The following is a 15,244-nucleotide window of genomic DNA, read 5'->3' as shown; positions in this document are numbered from 1 at the left end:
AGTATCGGTATTTTACTATTTCTCAAAATGAAAACCGGAAAATCGTACAAACTTTAAGTACCCCATATGTGTTAATCGTATAAATATACGAAATAAAAGTATTGTTGTCACTAGCGGATCAAGGGGGGGGGGGCAGCCGGCGGCCCTCTCCCTAAAATTGTCCAAGTGTATGTCAACATAAGAGAAACCGATGAAAATAAATAAAGCCCAAAATGAACCATTTCGCACCTCAAATTGTTAAAAGTAATCGTGGGGAGTTACCCCCGAAACCAACCAGACCCCCTGCCAACTTTTTAAACCAAAAAACTGGTTCTGAGGGAGGGGCGCACATTAAAAGTGTACGCCCCTCTTATGTCATATCATGGAATCGCGCCTGGTTGTGGTCAATCGCTCGGTTTTTGGTCTGGATTTAAGTTATCTATAGAGCGCTCAATAAGAGCATTGCATTCAGGCGTCTTTCCGGACACTGAAACAGCCAAACCGGAGTACACGATAGGAGAATAAAATTACTGTCAGAAAAACATGGTCTTGGACTAGACACCAATATTTCTTAAATAAAGGCTTCGTTCACTTATGGATATGATATACGCTTCTCTCCCGAATCGGACTTGTGCATATGTTGAGATCTGCTAGCATTTTAAGTACACTTCGTTGCTTATACACACCGTAAAACATTCTGGCGCATGCAGATATAACCTTAATAAATGTACTGTACTTATGCCGGAACACAATTAAACTAGTAAGCACTTCTTAAAAGGGAGATATGCATATATTTATAAAAGAGGTAATGCTGTTGCTTTAGTGTTGGCGCTGTCGAGTAGTGGTGGCGCTGTCGAGTAGTGGTGGCGCTGTCGAGTAGTGGTGGAGCTGTCGAGTAGTGGTGGTGCTGTATGTTTTGCGCCCGGACATAATGATTTAACCATTTTGGAATGAATACAAAATAAATGTGGCTATGTTTCTGATCAAACATCATCTTCAAAAAAGATTCGAAGTGAAACCTCCCACCAAGGGGACCAGAGCAACCACAAAGACATAAGCCAGAAGTGCATAACAACGTCTACTTTGTATTTTTAGTTTCATTGAAATGACGATATATTAAACTACTTTATTATGCTTTAGGGCACTTCAGAGTAAGTAAAATTAAACACGATCAACAATTCACTTCCGCCCGAAGATGCAGCTGAACCCGGTACATGCCTCATGGACTGTGACCCTGGCGTCCACACACAGGAGCATCTGCTGGCTAGCGTCGTCCACGCCCTCGATGCGGATATGGTAGTCACCCTGGAATGTATATTAAACTGTTTATACATGTAGTTCTAACTGTTCTAAAGGTTGGCATGTCCATTACCTGTGAACGTTCGTGTTCGTGTTATTGTATGTATCACAAGTTCTTCGTTAAGTGCAACTCGGAAGTAAAGATATTCTTTACATGATCATGATGATGGTACAGGTATTTTTTTAAACTTACTAATCCTGCACTATGTCAAGTATTGCAAACGTTTGTAATTTCTCAACGAAACATGTTTTTGTGAGTGATTTATACACAATGCATGTATCTTAGGGATTGATAAAACGCTCACCGCTGCAAAAATGGATAGGGCGGCAGGGATTTCCGGAAGGTGGATGCTAGCGTGGTCTATAGTCAGTGAGCGCGGAGGCTGCGGGCAGGCGTGCGATGTGTCGATACCGGTAGTTTTCAGCATGTCCCGGATTTGGCGACCAACGGAGGCGGCGATTCCCAACCAATCCTCATTGATCATCTGATCAACCAGAGTGCACATGTTTGGATACTTACTGCAACATCAGATTGATTTAGAATGCATTAAAATGAAAACATTTATGAGTGTTTACATTAGCTTGATATTATGCACCAGTCAGTTGTAACCACGGCCCCCAGGTCCGGTGGTATACCGGGGATAGCCAGGGAAACGAGCCGTGTTTTTATCTTCCAGGCGGCACCGCAGTTTCGAGTAAATGCGGTGGTTTTGTCTTTGCGCCAAAAAATAGCGGGGAATGGGCATTACCTAGGGTCACTGGGATGCGGGGACATTTGGCGGGGATTTTACCAGCAGTTCGTCCCCGCAGGGCTGGGATTTACCCTGGCTTGGCTGGACCGAAAGTCATGCAAAGTCACAGCTATTCCCCGGACATGGGGGAGCGTGGATACAATTGATTGGTGCGTTAAAGAAACTGAAGTTTGATGTGAATCACGATCGAGTGCGTTTAATTGGTATGAACCAATAATGGTGTTTTGAAAATACCCCTGCAGGGGATCGAATCCACAACCTCTTAGGCGTAAGGCGGACATCTAGACCACCTAACTAATTAATGAACAGTGTAAATACGAGGATTTTATAAAGCAATTCATCTGAAGTCATTATTACAAAATATGCTTTCGAATTTGTAAGAAGAATTTATCGTTCATAGCTTCTTTATTTCAAGCTAGTTTGCTGTCTTACACCTTTCTCACAACTTGCCATACACTCTCGCCTCTCCGATAGCGTATAATCGTATCCAAGGCCAAGGTTGTGTTGTATGTTTTTATTTATTTTATATTATTGTAAATCCGTTTGTTTGCTTTTCGACATCGTCGGTCAACACATGTCAGTTCAGTAGGTCACAAAACAAAGGCATTTGAACTGGGACCAATATAACTGATAAACAGATGGAAGCCTCCGGCTATGGAACGCGCTACTCACCAAGACCCAATGTTCGAGATGCAGGGAATGCCGATCTCTCCCAGCCATGTATCCCGCTTGATGCTGAGACTGAGGGAGGAGTTGCCGATGACCACCGAGCTACTTCCGGACAGGGAAATTTGCAGTTCTCCGGGCACCACGATAGGATCGGGTCCGATCTCCAGGCTGTTGATCGCCAGCGGGCTGTCTGAAGCTGCAAACAAAGAACTTGGATTGTACTCACTATCGCTACAAACGATCGATCTAAAATTTTCTCAACGAAACAGCACTCTCTCTCTCTCCCTCCCTCCCCCCCTCCCTCCCTCTCCCCCTCCCCCTCTCCCTCTCCCTCTCTCTCTCTCTCTCTCTCTCTCTCTCTCTCTCTCATAACAATATATGAAAACAACATTTAAATTCAAAAACAAGTAAAAACTACATCTCAAAACCATATCATACGTACCGCAGTTGGTCCAAGAAAACTTAGCTTCAGTTAAGACAATGTTGGCAAAGAGAGCAACAGCTAAAACATAGGCAATCATGATTTCTATTAAGCCTAGTGTCGAGCCGAAAAGAAAGGTTAGAAAATGAGAAGCATTCCTTTTAAACACATGCGAATGTAGGTGAAAGGTATGGCAACTGATAAGGCTGTAGGTCATCAATGGTCATCAATGCGATAAACGTAGTAGAACCATTCATTGAAATAGTACTTTTGCAGAGTGATTGATGTAAATGAAACTATTGGTAATAGCAGGTTTCAATATAATACGGCACGTTGCACAAGAAACAGATTTCCTAATATTTATAATGTCACCGACAAAGACGAGGGCCCAAACACAACTGGTTTTTTTATTCTTTGAAACAACAACAAAAACATTTAAAACCTAAAAATAATAAAAAAAATGCGTTATTATTATTTTTTCGATTATATTGGTAATCTATTATGCGGCATGAAGGCACGTATATCGTTGTACATTGGTCGCCACGTTACAGTACTCGATAATCATCATCATCATCATCATCATCATCATCATCGGCGTCGTGGTCGTCGTTGTCTTCGTTATCATCATCATCATCATCATCATCATCATCATCATCATCATCATCGCCGCCGCCGCCGCCACCACCACCACCACCACCACCACCATCATCATCATCATCATCATCATCATCATCATCATCATCACCACCAATACCACCACCACCACCATCATCATCATCATCATCATCATCATCATCATCAACTTCATCATTTCATCAGCAGACACAAAGCGCCATTACTTCGTCACATTGAAAAAATATTAAATTGTACATTTAGTAAAGTCATTCTGTTCCAATCTGATATCGGGAATATCATTCTTTCGTTCAATGCTGTCTTTTGTTTTAAATCATATGTACAGACTATCATGTGACAGTTTTGATTGTTTTGAAATCATGAGGTGTTGAAATTGATAGTTCATGGATATATGAACAAGCTTTGGAATATAAAGAAACGAAATCCCAAATCTTACCGACATTGTGAATCACGCTCGATGGAATACACATTTTGTGAGATTGAAATTCAAAGGTATTTATCGCAAACTCGAAAATAATGGCGGAGACAGACGATAGGAAGGTGTTGAAGATGTCTCTGGTTTGTTCTATATGTCTCCAGCAACTGAACAAGCCGCGCTCTCTTCCGTGCTTTCACACGTTCTGTGAGTCATGCCTGAAAAACTACCTTGTGAACGCCCCGGAGAAACCGGACGCAACGAAGAGCGGGATCCCATGTCCGACATGCCGCCTAGCCACCTTTTCGCCGAAGCCTACACTTCCGGTCGACAAATGGGCGGAAAACTTCCCTGTGAACCATTTGGTCGGAACGCTGATCGACATTGTTCCGATGACCGCGCGGCTAGAGTTCTGTGAGCCGTGTAAGGACAATAAGGTGTCCAAGATCGCCATGTCTTGGTGCCAGGAATGCCAGGAGGCGCTGTGCGAGGAGTGCGCCAAGTGCCACATGTCCATGAAGGCCACCAAGAACCATGAGATCACGCCATTGGAAAATGTACGCAGTAATCCGAAACGATCGGTCCGCGAAGAGGTGACATGCAGCGAACACACTAAACGGGAAGTGGACATGTACTGCAAGGACCACGAGCAGCCAAGCTGCGCCATGTGCATTGCCAAGGACCACCGAAAGTGCGAGAAAATATATCAGATCGAGGAAGTTATGAAGAAGCAAGAAGCCACTGACCAGGCGCGCCTCATGAAACAGATGGACAAGCTTGTGGCTGACACAGACGGCGTGAAGAAAGAACGACAGGAAGTCATGAGAGGAACCATGGCTCAGAAAAACAAAATGCTGCAGGATATTGCTCACGCCAAAAAGAAACTGCTCGATCACATTGAAAAGCTCGAGTCTCAAATCACTGCAAAGTTCAACGCTATTACTCAAACGGATTTCGCGATTATGCAAGAGCAGATTGACTACTGTAACAGCGTACAGAGCGCTATGTACCATGCCAAGAGTGAGATCACCTCTGCTAAGGAACAACAACTGAAGAAGAGGGAGTTTATCGTTACTCAGCAAGGTCAAAAGAAATATGAAGAATGTACGGAGGGGCTGAAGAAAATCGTAGAGAATTCAGCTAAGATCCATTACGCTTTTGAAGAAGACATACAAATTTCCGAGACCCTAGGCGCACTGAAAATACTTGGGAAGCTGGACGTAAAACATACTTACCCTAACAAGAAGCCGGTGACGCCCCCGTTGCCACCGACGCCCCCACTCCCGGAAGACAACGAGAAAAAGGCGACCAAGAAAGTAAAAACCTTCAACGCAAAGGTGAAGGGTGACAAGCGCGAGTGTAGAATTACAGCCATTAAACTCTGGTGTAACAAGAAAGTTCTCCTGGCCGATAATGCAAACAGTCGCCTTAAACTTTTCGGGGAGTTCGGCGATCTTACATGCACGTTTGATTGTATGAATGCACCATGGGACTTTACCTTTATAGACAAAGGCAAATGCGCTGTTACCTATCCCAGCGAGCGGAAAATACGAATCTTTAGAGTCAAAGAAACTATTACGGAAGTTGGTTTCATACAGGTCATGAGGGGTGGAAACGGTATCTGCATGGCGTGCGACGACCTTGTTGTGACGTTTGGTAGCGGATGTATCCGGGTTATTTCCCTTGACGGCGCCGTGAAGATGATGGTTGATACGGACTACATCGGTAAACGGGTGTTCAGCAACCCGGAGTTCGTCACGTTTAGTCACATGACATCCACCATCTTTGTCTCCGACTACAACAACCACAACGTGACCGCCCTAAAGTACGACAGTGGGAAAGTGGACAAGACGCCGCAGTTCGTCTACCCAGTTTCCGGTCCGCGGGGCGTTGAGGTGGATTTTCACGGGAACCTGTACGTATGCGGCTTCTGGTCGAACGACATCCATAAGGTACGAGAGGAGGGCAAGTTCCGGCAGATGCTGGTCAACTCGTTAGCCCGACCCCTGTGTATCGCCTTCAATGAAGAGGGAGAAAAGTTTGCGCTGTCCGAACAGGGAAATCCGAACTCAGTGAAGGTTTACCGCATTATTGCCGCCTCCGAGGTCGAAGATGTGTGATTACAACTTTAATTGCAAAAAGCATTGTGATAAAATTATTAAAAAAATATAAATCAAGACTCGTTGACGAACATAATTATACATCAACAAAGAACATCATGAAGTTTGGAATTTACGATGAATTTTTACTGGAAAAATATTATTTGTGTTCTTTGTTTTATATCCTTAATGGTTGTGTTCCTTTTGGTTGATATTGTAGACGTTTTGCTACCATCATTAAGTTATTTAGTGTGAGTAATAACTAATGAGTTACAGTACCTTTTAATGTTTACGATTCAGAAATTAATACAAATCAGACAGAAATCAAATACTGTACTATGATTCATGTGCTATAAAATTACATCGTAATAGGATCAAGCAAACTCAAAGATGATTTTTGTTTTTTTGCAAAATTGTTTTGAATTAAACCAGGGCCATGTTATATATATTTATTATCATACTAAATGTCCAAGAAGCCAATGATATTCTAAGAAGCGGGAGTTATATTTTATACTGTAGTTTGCTTTTGATCTTATTCAATAAAAATATCAAGAAGAATGTCCTTTGTTCCTGAAAAAGTCATACTAATGTTCTATCAACTCAACAGGTGTTTGTTTCATTGACAAAAGCAAAGAACATACGGCAAATCATCAAACAAGAACGCCATGTTGAAGGGACTCGCTCATGGTTTGAAGCATGCACTTTTCATAACGAATCATTGGATGTGTTAAAATTTAAATACTGACGGCTGGAATTTTCAAAGGCGTTTGAAAGGCGATTCAATAAAATTTAATTATCCCTCGGATAATGTATGTGTCCATGTGAGCGAGCGGTATTGGTTTCAGTTTTTTTCTACTTTAAATTGTATTGTTCTGCAATTTCGGTATAAAAAGGTAAACAAATGATAATATAGGTGTTTTTAGATGCATTACCGTGAAAATGATTTGGTCAAAAACATAAGCGAGTCCCTTTGGTGGCGATTGTATCGTATAGTATGTATTCTTGGTTGTAACGAAATAACTTTTTTTTATATAAAAGACCCTGAATGGAGACGTAACTCTATACCCTAGATAAGATATGCATTTCTGAAATGCGCCTAATTTTCAATTGAAAATCGTGACCATGCTGTCGTTGATAAGATTGCGACAGTGTATAATCACGTAATTGTTAATTGTGAACTGTGTACTTGTACATTGATAAGACTGAATATATAACCATTCTTAAACTATCGAGTTGACCGAAAATTTAAAATAACGAAAGGTGTTGTTTTTTATCTAATATAAATTCGGTATAAATTCTTATTTTTATTTCTTTATAACGATATTGTTTTTCGTCTAATATCTGACTTTTTGATTTTCGATATAAACACTTTTTTTCTTATTTCGTTTATAATATAACGATATCTTTTTTCAAATCATTACGAAATATTATTCAGTTATAACGACATATTCGTTTTATCGAGATAACAAAATTATACTCGCTCCAACAAACTGGTTTTCAGTTTAAAGAATAAGTAAATACTTAATCCGTAAATGATATTCGTTACAACGAAATAAAAAGAATCTGTTCAGCCGAAAACAAATGTGTGTTTTGGCTACTTCAGAGGCTCCGTAGATTTGCCATTCGGCATTACCAATACATGTAGTCTAGAGAAAATTGGATATAAAATGCGACCTGTACATTATGTGTTAGTGTTCTAATAACTTACTTACTTGTTGACCCCGCCAGACCCATATCTGAACTAGACTTGAAAAATACAAAAACAAGCAATTCGATCATGTTTGTTGATAGGTGTTGCTGAAATCTGATCTAATGATTTAGCCTTTAACCCGTCATAATCAATTATTAAACTTGGCGTGTAAGTCACAAATGCTGACCATATTTCATGATACTGTTCAGAAAATATAAACATTAGCTTCGCCGAGCAAACGACGGACAAGATCTTTGGTCTTCACCAACGTTTACAGTTTGAGACTAAAAACTGCATTTTTTTCATTTGATTGTACATATATTTGTCAAGAGAGCAAAAACGGTAAAACTGGAAGTATATCTTCAGTCAAAAATGACTTCATTGACCATTATGTATGACATTGAAGCATTTGGTTTTCTGAGTCTGAACCTGAGACTGAGACTCATGACGTCATAGCGAATATAAGCCCATGATCGATCACAATATGTCGGGTAAGCTGAAATCAAGTCTCAAAGGTATTCCACACTCAGGGGTTTCTCAGGATTTTCTTACCATATACAGTGTAGTATTATATAATCTGTACCATGGTAGACAAGGGATACAACATCGATTGCGCAATTCTAACACGGGTTCGCAAAGCGAAAATACTAAATAAATGTAAAAGTACCTCTATCAACCAAAAGACAAGTATTACACGATGTAAATCATTAAGATAACATCAAATATTCACATTGCACATGCACCTCAATCTATAGCATTCTGACAAAGAGCACAATACACAGTTTTGTCACACAACACTTTTAATGTGTTCAACGCGCCATTTTATGTGGTGGCAGTCATCAGCCAATGAAATTGCACGATACAACCGTTGTGCTAAGAAATAAAAATGGCCTATACATTACCAAAACAAATCTTAATGGGTGACTTTCGCCAATTTTAGTGGTGAATTCTATTCATAAGCAATGAATAAAGCGGTTGGAGTTAAAACCTATGGGTCTTCATTGAACTGGATACTTATTATCGAACAACACTGCACATAACGTAATTTTTACTAAAGTAATTTCTTTATTTTGATTTTTGTGAACGCGTGTCCGAATGCCGTCATATTTAGATTTCAGTTGAAAACTGAATACTATTTGGATTTCGGTAATTCAAAGTCTTTCTTTTTAATGTAAGTCACTTTACAAATAAAATAAACGACATTATTTTTATTCCTATACATTGTTAATTTCATTATTTTGAGAATTGCTATGCTGGTGATGTAACCTTTGTCTTTTAATTATGTATAGGGTAAAATAAATCGTGGAAAACCCCTTTGTTCCGTAACAGGAAACAGGACACTGATGGAAACATTTATTCAATAGCTGTTTCGGACCTATTTAATGTTTACGTTTCTTATGATGTAATAAGTGCTGCATATCACATTTAGGATAAACTTACATTACACGCTTTCGCTGTAAAAGTTATATCATAGTGTCGACTAGGATTGATAAGCAGATAATTTTTATCTACCTGGCCTGACTGTCCAAAATTATCTATTTGTCACAAAATGGCGGCATCATGGACGTGTATGTTTCTGTGTACTCTCATACACGTTTGCTTTGGGGGAAAAAGCAGTGCCCAGGTTTCTGAAATTATTTCTTCCCTTGACGACGACATCATACATGAGCTAGAACAGCGATTGTTTGTCAGACTTCTGGAGAGGATGGAGAGAGAAGAGCGAATAGCATGTTTGAAGACAATATATCTGCTTGAGAAGAACAGGCTACTTGAAAATCGTCTGCTTGACGTTGAAATTCGTCTAGCCTTGGCGGAGGAAAAACTCGGACGGCTAGACGACTCAGTGTTTGAAACGTCAAATAGCGTTGCAGATGGGGTTTTCCAAGACAAGAACCAAACAGTACTATCTACAATCGATGACGGAATAATCAACAGTAATGGTTATATACATAAATGTAGATTAATAAAAAAAATGAATGTTTTACCCAACTCTGTCGTAACTCAGACGCTTTGCTGTTATTGCATCATCCGCTGTTAGCTATGTATACAATATCCAAAGAATATACAAGTAACATTTCATCTCTATTTCAGGAACAAAGAAACAGAACGTTCCAATCAGAAGAATAACTGCATCAGGAGGTTCAAGTAACCACGTTGCATTCAGTGCGCAACTGTCAACGGACACTTTGGAACTTGGTCTCCATCACATGATACCTTTCGATGTTGCCATAACCAATGAGGGCGGTGCATTTGATACCACGTTGAGCGTGTTTACCTGTCCAGTGAACGGCATTTATACGTTCATGTGTGCTCAAACATCATTGCGTAATGACTACATACAACTAGAAATCGTCATTAACGGTAATAGTGTTGCCGAAATGTATGCGGCTGGCGCTACCTCAGGCTCAGGGCACGGCTACGACCAGGGTTTCAACTCCGTGATAAGAAGATGTAACACTGGGGACAGGGTCTGGGTCCGCGTGCACAATCACGATGGAACTGCCTTGAACAGATATGGGTCCTCATTCAGTGGGTTTCTTAATTGGATTCTATAATTTGAAATGAAAATATTTCATGTGCAACAATCAAATGTAATCATTGTTGTTTTATAACTGTGAGTTATATTTTTAAAAAGTTATTATCCATAACCAAAGGTACGTGGACGCAGTTAACAGAGTGCGTCTGTCTGATTTCCCGTATTTGATGACCTGGCCCCGATTTCTCGAAACTTCTTAAGTCCCTTTAAAGAAGATAAAGCTCAGTTCACTAATCTTGTTTTTTCTATAATATGCGTAATATTTACTTATGTAGGGTTTTTCGACTTTAAATAGGATTTGTCTTTATGCTTATCACAATAAACCATTTTTCGTTTATCAAAATCATATTTAAGAATGTATTTTGGCTAATTGAAATAAGCTACTTAAGCCTGTCCAGCTTAAAAAGCTTCGAAAAATTGGGGCTTGAGAAGCTGATTTTAATAGTGGAAATTTAAAAACAAGCTCTATTTATGCATTTTAGTATTTGAAACAATCGTGACTTAAAGTACGATAATTTAACCATCCAAATGTCTTAATCGTTTAATATAACCGCACAAAATAAATCATGACAAGTAAGCTTTGAATCAATTTGATTGTAACTGAATTGATGAAGAAAAAACATTAGATTTTAAGTTTGTTAAGGCATACTTTTCGGGAAAAGGGTATCACAGTTGACAATAAATTACATCACACATGTTTGAAGTTTAGGTTTAAGATTTAATACTATATAATTAAAGAAATCACGTGACTTTAAAGGGGTTTCCACATGGGTCACCACGGGTGGTTTAAACTACAAGCAAATTTACATAATTTCACACGCGTAGAAGAAGAAAAATGGCATAGTCTTTTACGGCTAAGAAATATTTCCTTCTGTCAAAAAGGTAATTAAGAAATAAACGTCATCTACTTGTTTGTTTACATCGGATTTGACCCGTGGTGACCCATGTGAGAAGCCCTTTGAAGTCGCGTGATTCCTCACCCTGAATGTACCATCGCACGATTCTCATTAACTGATTTAATTAATAGTTAGGCGAAATGAAGTAATATTTTAAAAATTAAGAATGGGCGGAGTGAGCGTAGGGTTCTTCAATGGCAAAACTATTGTGTTAGTGATCATGATTAAGAGCATTCTCAAGTCGTGAGTTCAGACTGAAGAAGCAAAACTGCAAATCTTCATTTAATTGAAACTTTCATTTGAATTAAGTTTTGGTGATGACATTTTCTCAATTGAAGTGCTATTTGAAATTATACAAATGGTCACATTATTATTGTAAAACTCATTGAATAAAGACGCTTCTTTGCAATTTAATAAAAATGATTTTAGTGAGTGTGAGTCTAGACTTTGACTTGAGACCAATCGTTATCATGGCCTCTGGTCCAGATGAATCTTATACGCGGTAATACACGTTTGGCATGTATGTTTCGGACATGGGCAAGTGGTCACTCCCTGTTTTTCACCCAGACTTGTGACTGGCTTTGGTCAGGTTACCCACATTGCACGCAGGTAGGAAATGGTAAATATGTTCGCAGATACCTTTTTCCATTTTTGTAGACTTACATCTCCTATACACCAAGAGAAAGCTACTAACAAACATACCGCTTCTGAGTCAAGCAGTTACTGTTTGTTTTAAACAGATCTCCTCTGAGCCAAGAGATAACTGTTTAAGGTGTTGGTGTCACACTTTTTAAGCGCCTGAGGAATGATAAATATGTTCGCAGATACCTTTTCCTCTTTAAAGTGATACACACTAGTTCTAAGCCAGCACCCTTAAGAGCCCTACCCAGGCGGAAACTCTGCTGAATGACGCCTTGCGAGGAGTACTGGGCCTCTCGGACAGTCAAACGGGGTCACTCTGGCTTAGTGCGGATACTTATAGACTATACATCGCCCAGGCACCAAGACAAGCAAACCTCTTCTGAGTCAATAGGTAACTGTTCGTTTTAGACATACTTCCTCTGAGCAAAGACGTTACTGTAAAAGGTTTAGTTTACTCACTTTACAAGCGAGAAGGAAACGTTAACTATGTTCGCAGCTACCTACAAGTTTTCTAACCAAGTTTCATGTCATTGGATAAATACTACTGAATTTATGACGTTTTTTTTTGTTTCTTAGACTTGAACTACTCTTTGCCCTGCGGTGACCCATATTCATAATTGTTCAAGACAACGTGCTGATAAGCATTTTGCCAACTGGATAAATACTATCGAACTTATGAGTTATTTTTCTCTCTCTAAGATTTGACCTATTGATCTTGCCTTTGACCAGAGATGATTCATACTCATTATGGTTCAAGACAACGTGCAGACAAGTTTTTTGACCAGCAATGGGATAAAAACTATTGAATTTATGACCAGGGGTTTCTCGCTCTAACGTTTGACCTAGTGACATAATTTTTGACCAGAGGTGACCCACATTCATAGCTGTTTAGAAACAAACAGACAAGTTTTCAGACCAAGTTTCGTAACAATTGAGTAAAATAAATATTCAATACGGTCTCCGCCATTATATCAACCGTATTGTTTTTGTTTTTGTTTTTTTAAAATCCGGCTAAAAAGCAGGGTTATCACGTTTTTATGTTTTCATGCATGTAAATCTAATCGAAATAAAAAAAAATGCTAGAACTAAAATTATTTAAGAGCTCTAATATCTCGCATTATTATTTAAGGGAGAATCAAAGAAAAACCAAGAAACACAAGGGTCAATCTCTGAACATGTAATAATAAATTATCGTCTCATTAAACGACACTCGTCTTATTGAAATACACACAGAAAAACCACCCTACTAAGTTACCCACCTTGTAAAGAACAATCATTTTCTACAATTTCAATAGTGGGCTTTTCTTAACCGGTCCGTTCTGGTAACAAGGCCCTACGCATGGAGCTGAAATGTATTTCGCATTCGTGTAAGAATCTATATACAGCTATTTCTTGTCATTATATTTATCATCAATCTATAGTTGAATCGAATCTACAAACATAAAGGGTCTATTTCGTTTACACTTTTAACCTATAAATAACAGTACATGTAAGTACATACTGACCTGAAAGGTTCAGAAATATTCGAAATACCGGCCACCAGTTGGGATGGAAAACTCGTATCCGAAAAAAAAACCTCCTAGTTGCAAAACATTGCGCAGAAAAGCCCGCTAAAAAGTTCGAGCAGCTAAACTTTTTTCCTAAAACTATTGAATTATTCCATGGAAACCCATAGTTTGAGGAATGCCCGTCCACCATTCAATTATATTATTCCGGGAGTTTAAAAAGGTAAAAAGTTTAACAGAAGTCATTTGAATATACAAACAAAAATACCAATTTATCTGTTAAGAGTAGTGAATATAGTCATCGGGTCACCATTTTATTCCGGCATGGTGATGTTGTGTGAAAATATGTTCCGGTTCCAATGCCGTTTTTAATACGTTTTATCCAATAAATTATATTCTAAACAAATACCACCTTCCATGTCTCCTTCAAACACCATTGTCTTAGTGTTTATTCAAGAATTAATACTGTCTACCTTTTAAAAAAAACGTTATTATTTTCGAAAAAAAAAACACAAAAAAAACAAGACATCTTAATTCCTTCTCGAACGTTTTTCTACATTTTATGTAGGGTTGGCCAACCCAAATCGTCATTTTCAAAAAAAAATAATAAAAAAATCAACGTGTGTTTGAAAAATCATTCCAATGTCGAACAACCAACACCATAGGCTATGAATTCAGACAGGTTCAATGGTTGTGAATATTGCTATCTTGATCGTTGCAGTCGGATGAACCAATTTTAACTCATTTCCCGTTTCAATGCAATTGACGGCAGTTTCGAACTTCCAACACCAAATTGCATTCGTTCCGTCAAGCTAGTAGATACGAATATCACCATTGCGTTTTTTTGTGGTTGAATCCCACAATTTTGACTTATTTTCGTTTTCAATGCCAGTTCGAACCTTTTCAACAATTATGATCGCATACAATTGTTTTTATTATTTTCAAACACCAGTTAAGCGTTTGTCATTTGACACGAAATACATTACACAACATGAAAAACTATTTTTACAGTGAAGTATTTTTTTTTTAAATAAAGTGCCAGTTTTTGTAAGTTTTGCTTGCTTTATACATATATTTTGTCTATACCACAGAAAAGCATTTTAAACACTTTCCATATGTTTTCCTATATATCATGTAGGGTTCTGAATATGGCCGTCATCCATTATACTATGAAAACTACAGGGACATGCCCAGTCGACCATTCAAAAAAGTACCCTGGTTAGAAACACAAAGTCAAGGCCCTAGACGACAATTTACTCGACACACACACACACACACACACGCACACACACACATACACACCACATACACAAATACAAACACACCACATACACAAATACAAACAGAGAACAAAATCATCAAAATAGCATAATTGTTAAATGATGGAACTACCGCTTTGGAACGGTCAGTGAAACTCGAGTTCATTGGCACCCAAGTCCATTGGAGTCTTACACTAATTTGCATGGCGCCACAACCTTGAAAACACCGACAAATATTCAAAACTTACAAGTTTTACACGCGGTTCAACACATTCTAATGTCGAATCATAAACACATATTCCACGTGTAATACTCGCGAATGTGGCCACGGTATTTTGCAGCCTAAGGTTCCCAGTGGTAAACCTTTTCCAAATTCGTGATCGCATTCAACTTTTACCTTTTTTGCAAATACTTCTGTCGTTTCGAATGCAAAAAAAAATAAAGGCATT

General features: G+C 38.8%; 3 protein-coding genes across 3 annotated transcripts; 2 read left to right on the top strand and 1 right to left on the bottom strand.

Moving 5' to 3' along the window:
• Positions 1-1,048: 1,048 nt before the first annotated feature.
• Positions 1,049-3,265, bottom strand: LOC128229414 (ganglioside GM2 activator-like). The gene is made up of 4 exons (XM_052941325.1): positions 3,142-3,265; positions 2,703-2,895; positions 1,584-1,797; positions 1,049-1,284 (listed from the first exon to the last, which is right to left on the bottom strand). Exons 1-4 carry the CDS (start codon positions 3,218-3,220, stop codon positions 1,159-1,161), a joined length of 612 nt encoding a protein of 203 aa, XP_052797285.1. The 5' UTR covers positions 3,221-3,265; the 3' UTR covers positions 1,049-1,158.
• Positions 3,266-4,194: 929 nt separating this feature from the next.
• On the top strand, positions 4,195-6,971 carry LOC128226988 (transcription intermediary factor 1-beta-like). Its single transcript, XM_052937139.1, has one exon. It carries the CDS (start codon positions 4,270-4,272, stop codon positions 6,286-6,288), a length of 2,019 nt encoding a protein of 672 aa, XP_052793099.1. The 5' UTR covers positions 4,195-4,269; the 3' UTR covers positions 6,289-6,971.
• Positions 6,972-9,506: 2,535 nt separating this feature from the next.
• On the top strand, positions 9,507-10,512 carry LOC128226192 (uncharacterized). Its single transcript, XM_052936083.1, has 2 exons — positions 9,507-9,891; positions 10,049-10,512. Exons 1-2 carry the CDS (start codon positions 9,507-9,509, stop codon positions 10,510-10,512), a joined length of 849 nt encoding a protein of 282 aa, XP_052792043.1.
• The last annotated feature ends 4,732 nt before the right edge of the window (positions 10,513-15,244 follow it).

This window comes from Mya arenaria, chromosome 3, assembly GCF_026914265.1.
Source record: "Mya arenaria isolate MELC-2E11 chromosome 3, ASM2691426v1".
Classification (NCBI taxonomy): domain Eukaryota; kingdom Metazoa; phylum Mollusca; class Bivalvia; order Myida; family Myidae; genus Mya; species Mya arenaria.
Note: the sequence above shows the minus strand (reverse complement) of the source record. Positions and strands in the feature narration are given on the sequence as shown.